The 7699-nt window shown below is 59.8% G+C and overlaps 1 protein-coding gene across 7 annotated transcripts in view; it reads right to left on the minus strand.

Annotated features, from left to right (window-relative positions):
- The window catches only part of LOC102374378 (leucine-rich repeat-containing protein 61), a 19653-nt gene extending 11954 nt beyond the window's left edge, over window positions 1-7699 (minus strand). For 2 of the 7 annotated variants that reach the window (XR_003092278.1, XR_003092277.1), the window contains exons 1-4: window positions 6149-7699; window positions 5453-5631; window positions 4753-4857; window positions 709-3269 (exon numbers count right to left, since the gene is read on the minus strand). Coding sequence is in view for 5 of the 7 variants with exons in the window: in XM_025194841.1 (XP_025050626.1) it covers window positions 1843-3269; window positions 4753-4857; window positions 5453-5631; window positions 6149-6345 (1908 nt within the window). In the remaining 2 variants the exon portion in view is untranslated. Of the gene's footprint in view, window positions 1-9; window positions 3270-4752; window positions 4858-5452; window positions 5632-5988 lie in introns of those variants that run through there. The other 5 variants (XM_025194841.1, XM_014527143.2, XM_025194842.1 and 2 more) reach the window with 5 other exon arrangements.

The following is a 7699-nucleotide window of genomic DNA, read 5'->3' on the forward strand; positions in this document are numbered from 1 at the left end:
TGAAGGGGTGCCTGGGGTCTACAAAAAGTGGAGAACCACTACTCCAATCTCTGGTCTGGGAAAGACGAGGCCCCTACCTCCTTCCCAGCACCTTTGGGGGGACAAAAAGCTTACAGAGCAGGAGTTTGCTGCAGATGTGCAGGACAGATGGGAGAAGGGGGGTGAGGAACTGATACAAGGCTACAGAGCAGGGTATGTACAGGGTCGGGGGAAGGCAGAATTAATGAATGCAGGGCTGATGGGGTATCTGACTGATTGGGTGCTGAGCAGATACAGGGTCAGGATTAACAGGTGATTGTCCTTTTCGAATGAAGCCCAAAGACAACGGTTCCCTGCAGATCTGTGGGTTTTTAGGCAGAATTGTATTTCAGGGCTTCTGGTACCCGGGCGTTAGCAGGCACGAAGGGCATTTGTGAACATGCCCTTTCTAGTCCCAACTTCCCCGTCTGTAAAATGGGGCTAATCAGTGACCGCCAATGCAGCTGATGAGGGGAACGGAGCGGGGCTCTGGAGACATGAAGTGTTCATGCAACGTCAGGGCTCAAGGCCAGATTCTGCTCTACCCATTGAGCAGCTGATCTGGGTCTATGCCCACCCTATGCATTGGGCACCCCGACCTAGGTGTCTATTCCAGCCCTGAAAATCCGCGAGCGCGTCCGCTTTTGTAACGCACCATCCTCTGACCCTTCACAGCAAGAACCCACCCACCTTTTGCATCAGCTGCTTTGGTGGACTCGAGCGGGCTGGAAGAGGATCACACGCAGGCACCTAACAGTGCAAACAGCATCTGACCTTTAGCGGGGTCCTTCATCCAGCCAAGGAGAACAGCGACGACTTCGTTAGACAGGGCTCGGCTATCGTCCTGACTGCCCCATCCTGGAGGTCTCTTCAGACACCCCCAAGCTGTACGCGAGGGTGGAAACACCCAGGAAACATGGCACTGACAAGGCTACGGGCTTAGAGAGCAACACGGACATTCAGATGTGGAGAGAGCATGCTCCCCTCCCATTCAGATCATGACTGTAGGTCCCTTCATGTGCCGCTTCTGGGGTGCAGAACAGTGACTCCCCGACACAGGGTCTGTCCTCCTCTCTGGGGTCCTATAAATCGGCTTGAACAGGAGACAGGCTAGAGCAGGATTTGCAGGGTCCGTGGCTAAGGCATGCAGAACCCAGCTAAGAAATGTCCTGCTAACCTGATCTGCAGCACGATTTGCTACAGCAGTTTGGCTCTAGGGTTGCACTGCTCTCCCCATCTAGGTATAACCACACTTAGCAAGGGTCCACGGACGGGTTCTCGCTCCATCCCCTGCTTGACCAGCTGCCCTGTAGGTTTTTTAAGGCTTCATTTTGCAGCTGATGATTTTGTGACATCTCTCAGGTTGGGGTTTCACGTCCTTAGCTGGCTGGAAGCTCCTCTCAAGTAACTTCCCTGCATCAGGCGGCGTGGAGTAGATAGCGGGCTGTGATAACATATCCGTGTCTTACCTGCTTGTGGGTCTGAGCCGGCTTCACATGGCTCTCTTTGTTCATGCTCAGTCTGTAGCCAGGGTGTTGCGTGCTTCTGGGCAGATTTGCAATGTAATCACATGGATCATACTGGAACGAACAGACCTGGGACGGAGGGCCCAGGCAGAGCAGCGCATGCAGGAAGAGGAGGTTGCAGAGCCCAGCTGATGATACAGGCGATACAGCTGGAAAGGAAGGGGACCACCAGGGTTGCAATAAGAGGGAGGTCTGCAGGTCACCATCCCATATGGGCGTCCAGGGCTGGGCTAGCAGAAGTGGGGGGCTATGAGTCCTGGGCATGGCGGAGGGGCTGCGGGCACGGCTGGCCAGTTCCTCAGAGGTGGGCTGCGGGCTGGGCCAGCGGATCCGGCAGGGCCCCCCAGCCACCACCGCCGCCGTCCCTCGGCAGGGGCCTGGAGTGGGTGCGCTCGTGGCGGAGGAGGTGGGTCTTGCGGCTGAAGCTCTTCCCGCACTGAGTGCAGATGTAAGGCCGCAGCCCCGTGTGCACGGCCTGGTGGCGCGCCAGGTTGGTCTTGGAGCTGAAGTGCTTGCCGCACTGGGCGCAGCCATGCGGGCGCATGCCGGTGTGCACGGCCTGGTGGCGCACCAGGTGGGACTTCCGGCTGAAGCCGCGGCCGCACTGCTCGCAGGCGTGTGGACGCTGCTCGGCGTGGGCCTTGGCGTGGGCCATGAGGTTGGGACGGGAGCTGAAGCAGCGGCCACACTGTGAGCAAGTGTAGGGGCGCTCGCCCGTGTGCACGCGGCGGTGCCGCACCAGGTGGTGGGGGTGGGCGAAGCCGCGGCCGCAATCGGGGCAGGTGAAGGGGCGCTCGCCGGTGTGGCTGCGTTGGTGGATGGTGAGGTTGGGCTTGTGGCTGAAGCTCTTCTCGCAGTAGGCGCAGGCGTAGGGCTTGAGCCCCATGTGGCCCCGCAGGTGGGCCGTCAGGTGCCGCTTGTCGCTGAAGCCGCGCCCGCACTCGGCGCACACGAACGGCCGCCCCTCCGCGTGCAGCCGCTGGTGCGACGTCAGGTTCTTCTTCCAGCCGAAGCTCTTCCCGCATTGCTGGCACGTGAAGGGCTTCGGCCCCACCGCGGGAGCCACCGTGGCTGCCTCCACGTCTGGCTCCACCTTCGGCGGACACGGGGCGTCCGGCTCCCCCGGCGCCGCGTGCAGCTGCTGGTGCCGCGCCAGGTGCTGCTTGTGGGTGAAGCGGCGCCCGCAGCAGTCGCAGGGGAAGGGGCGCTCGCCGGTGTGCACGCGCTGGTGCCGCAGCAGGTGGGTCTTCTTGCGGAAGCACCTCCCGCAGTGGTCGCAGGGGAAGGGGCGTTCGCCCGTGTGCACGCGCTGGTGCGAGCCCAGGTGGATCTTCTGGCTGAAGCGGCGCCCGCAGCGGTCGCAGGGGTAGGGGCGCTCGCCCGTGTGCACGCGCTGGTGCCGGGTCAGGTGTGCCTTCTTGCCGAAGCCCTTGCCGCACTGTGCGCAGGGGAAGGGGCGTGGGCTGCCGTCCCCGAAACGCCGCTCGTGGGCCGGGTAGCCGTACGGCGTCTCGCTTGGCAGCTGCCACGGCGGCAGAGCCAAGCCGGGCAGGTCACTGTAGCTGGTGTACTCCTCCTCTTCCGGCTTGCATGTGCTCAGGTAGCTCTGATCCGTCTGCGGCGGCTGGAAGCCACCCTGCAGCTGCCCTGACAGCAGTGCCTCGGCACTGGGGGGTGTGGGCCATTCGTCCTCCTCCACCTTCACCTTCCTGACGAGCCAGTCGCCTGCGGGGTCGGGGGAGAGGCAGACAGAGAGGTGGGATGCGTGAGGAGAGCAGTGAGGAGGACCTGCTACCGTGGTGGTTCTTCACCTTATTGCACCCCGTTTTTGGACTAAGGAGAAATATTGGGACATTGGTGCTCAGTCTCTTCCCCGGGCACTGCCTGGTCCATCCGTAGGCCAGATCTGGCCAGGATCCTGATCGGGTGCCCAAGGTGGGCACAACCCCATCTGGCCGTGTGGGGGGGAGAGGTGCAGACCAGGTCAGATCCAGCCATGCGGGCAGAGGGGGCATGGGAATTTAGCAGAGGGGGAGGGAGGGTGGCAGCATTACAATCCTACAGTCAGAGATGACGAGGGTTGAAGGGACCTCGGGAGGTCACATCTAGTGCAAACCCCCTGCTCAAAGCAAGACCAGCCCCAGATACATCATCCCAGCCAAGGCTTTTCTAGCTGGGTCTCAAACACCTCCAAGGATGGACAGTCCACCACCTCTCTGGGTAGCCTCTTCCAGTGCTTCACCACCCTCCTAGTGAGACATTTTTTCCTAATATCCAACCTCAGCTTCCCTTGACGCAGCTTGAGCCCATTGCTCGTTGTCCTGCCATCTGCCCCCACTGAGAACAGCCCAGCTCCATCCTCTTTGCAACCCCCCTGCAGGGAGGCGAAGGCTGCTATTCAATCCCCCTCGGTCTTCTCGTCTCCAGACTAAATCAACCCATTTCCCTCCGCCTCTCCTCACCAGTCCTGTCTCACAGCCCACAACCATTTTCATTGCCCTCCGCTGGACTCTCTCCAATGTGTCCACATCCTTTCTGCAGTGGGGGGCCCACAGCTGGACACAGCACTCCAGATGTGGCCTCCCCAGTGCTGAATAGGGGGAAGAATCACTGCCCTCCATCTGCTGGCAAAGTTAACCACCTTGCTGACAAATTACCCAACCCACAGGCCAGAGGCCACGGCTCGGCAGGCTGCATTCAGCTGGACTCGAGCAATTCTTCTACTGCAACAAGTTCAGAGACCGTGGCAGGACAGAAGAGCTGTGAGCCCCTGAAGGCCTATTTGAATCTCTGGGTTGAACTTACAAACCACATGCAGGTGTTTGCAGACCTCACAGCACAGCCCCCCATGGTTCCCCTGAAAGGATCTTGCAATGCCCTGGTTAGGAATCACTGCATTTTCATCACAGACACCAGCTAGAAACCCCGCAGCTCTGGCCCCTCTGCTAGCAAAGGACAATGATGATGGGGTGCAGCAACATGGGTACAGGGGTGGGCGGGTCATGTGAGGGCCACAGCCCACCAGGCACGGGCTCCGTGGGTGGAAAGAAGCAGCCCCTTTAACCATCTGCAAGGAGGGGCTAGGGCTAAATGGGTCGTGGAGGCTGAGCTTGCATTTCCCCACCAAATGGAGGTGTCGGTGGAGATGCAGGCAAGCTGGCTCCGGCGCCTCTGCCCACACTTGGCTGGTGGAAGGGGAGGGTCTCACCTGAGCAGCCATTTCCCTCTTCCGGACCCCTCTGTTGCCCACCACGCTGCTGCTGCTGCTCTTGCTCCCCCAGTGGAAAAACCTCAGGCTTGGGGACAATGGACCCTGTCCAAAGGAAAAGAGGGAATGAAGCCCAGGCTTTCCCCAGACTCCAGGAAGCATCTCAACCAGATGGACACCTGTCTGCATGTCCATCTGTCTATCCCGGTTTTTATCTGTGGTATCGGGGCAGCAAACCATGTGAACCGGGAGATTTCCAGCTGCCCGCAGCTGCCGCAGAATCAGGCGGCGAGAGAAGCAACCTCTCTGGCACTCGGGACCCAAGCTGTGACGGTGTTTTTGGTCAACACCAGTACATCCAACTCCCTGCAGACCCCTGAGCCCCCAGGTCCAGGGACCAGGCTGCTGCTTTCTGTGCTACTGTCAGCTCTCCAGCGAGTGCATTTGCAGCCTGTGGGGTGGAGGAGGGGTCCTGCCCCTGGGGAAAAGGATGCATCTGCCTGGCCAAGCATAGCTGAGGCCAAATCTCCCAGGCAGCCGCTGCTGCTGGGAGGGGAGATCCAGTTTGGCAACAGAGCAAGGACCATGCTGCAGTTCATCGCACCGATGGCAGGCTGGGACCCGACTCCGGGCATTTCCCAGACCTCCCCGCTCCACCCTGGGCACCGCCCCAAGACATGAGCCCTGCAGTCTCACTGACCTGGGTTGACGCAGCCTGGGGCCTCCTGTTCCTCAGCCTGCCCCTGGGCTTGGACACACGGCTCTTCAGCGTGTTCGATCTGGGGGACCAACTCTGGCTTGGTGATGGGGGACCCTGCGCAACACAGAGACTGGCCCTGATGCACATGCATGCTGCCTCGCTGCCTCTGCCTGCACTTGCTGGGGGGGGCAACAGCAGTACAGACAGCACCCCAGTCCTCCAAGGTGCTCCTGTGCCGGCCTCCCTCCCTCCAAGGGGACTTTGTGCCTGCTGAGCTAATGCTCCCCCAGGACGGTGCCATGCTGTGGTCTAGGAGAGACGCTCTCTGCCCGGGACCCAGACCAAAGGCCTGTCTGTTGCAAGGCAGGTCACATCAGGGTGCTAATTTCCTTGCCTGGGCCAGATTCCCACTCAAGTCCCCCCATGCACCCCCCCTCCCCAAATTCCAGCCAAAGCAGTGGGGCTTTGTGGCCGCACAGAAGCTGCCGTGACCCATCCCAGTGCAAAGTGCTGCCTCAGCCCAGATGTGCTGTCACCTGGAATGGGCAGGGCTTGTTCTCCGAGATGGTGGACCCTCAATTCCCTGGGGGGCTTAGGCAGAGACGGTGCTGGGTGACAGCCCCCAGGGCTTGGGGTGCACAGACACAGGCGCCGTCAGCATGGGGGTACACGCAGGAGGAGAGGACAGTGCTTTACCCAGGGCCATCAGGACATCGTAATTCTCCCGCATGGCGAGGCTGTACTGCTCCCACGAATCTCTGCCGTCGCTCGGAGAGGAAACAGGCTGCCACGTCCTCACGCCTCGCCGGGACCTGCAACAACGAGCATCGCGGTGCTAAGAACAAGCCAGGGGCTGAGCCGCAGCAGCGCGGTCCTGAGGACCCCAGGAACATCCCGCAGGGTGATCTGGGATCGTCGCAGATCCCTGCACTCCCCGGGGAGCTGCACCCCAGTGCTGCGGCACCCCAGCACGAGGTCCACAACGGCTCAGACTCTGAAAGTGAGCTGCACCATCAGCAGCCTCGTGCGAGCAATGCTGGGGTTTAGCTCCATTTGGTTCAGGGCTCGTTTTTGAGTGTGCCATAGGATTTTGTGTGCACCAGCCAGGATGTCACAGCCTACTGGGGTGCCTTGAGATCCTTTCGAGGGTGCCATCGGGTGTCACACAATGTTAGCACTGTGAGGTGTGCGTATTTTTCTGTAGTCAAAAAACTAATGGGAACTAAGAGCTGGCTTTTCCCAAGGAGGCCTGGGGTCTATCGGGGAGCATTTTAATAGGTACAGATGTGATGGGAGTGCTCGGTAGGAAGTTGCCAGGAGGTTTTGGCAGCCAGGCAGGGCACAGCCAAGACCTGGAAAGAGGCGGGACGAGATGGTGGGGGAAGCACACTGGTCGAACGTTTCTGCCAAACCAGTTAACACTGGTGGGTTTGAACGTGCCATCTTTAGGTTTCAGAGTCAACACCCCTGAAACACCTTACAAATGGGATGACGTACACCTCCCAGGCCTACTGGCTTGGCCAAGGAAACTCTGGGCTGATGCCCATGAGAAACCTCTGGATGCCCCCTTAATCAGAGAGGTCCCTAATGAGGGTACAACTCAATACAAAGGACAAATAACAAGAAAACAGGAGAAGTTGCCGGTCCTAACAAGGGAGCTGCAAGGGGACACAAAGCAGGGAACTTGCTGCCCCCAAATGAGGTGAGGGAGCCGATGGACACCGCTCAGGGCTTGTCTAGCCAGAGCCAGGAGTCTGCCTGGAAAGTCCCAGGACTTGGTGGAGCCAGGGACGGGGCGCACATAAAAGGTGCAGGAGTGCATAATGTGTGGGGAGCGCATATACACTGTGGGGTGTGCATATAAAGTGCGGGGAGTACATATAAAGTGCAGGGAGCGCATACAAGCTGTGGGGTGTACATATAAGCTGTGGGGAGTGGATATAAGCTGTGGGGGTGTGCATATAAAGTGCAGGATGAGCATATAAGGTGTGGGGTGTGCATATAAAGTGCAGGGCATGCATATAAGTTGTGGGGTGCACATATAAAGTTCAGGGGTGTGCACATATAAAGTGCAGGGACATGCACATAAGCTGTGGGGTGTGCATATAAAGTGCAGGGGCATGCCTATAGGGTGCGGGGGTGCATATATGAAGTGCAGGGTGCAGGTGCCGCAGGCAGAGCCCCGCAGGTCCCGGGGAGGTGCTGGGGGCCCCAGCCCGTGGCTCCCCCACCCCAGGGGCAGCACGC

Source organism: Alligator sinensis, unplaced genomic scaffold (genome assembly GCF_000455745.1).
Source record: "Alligator sinensis unplaced genomic scaffold, ASM45574v1 scaffold769_1, whole genome shotgun sequence".
NCBI lineage: Eukaryota > Metazoa > Chordata > Crocodylia > Alligatoridae > Alligator > Alligator sinensis.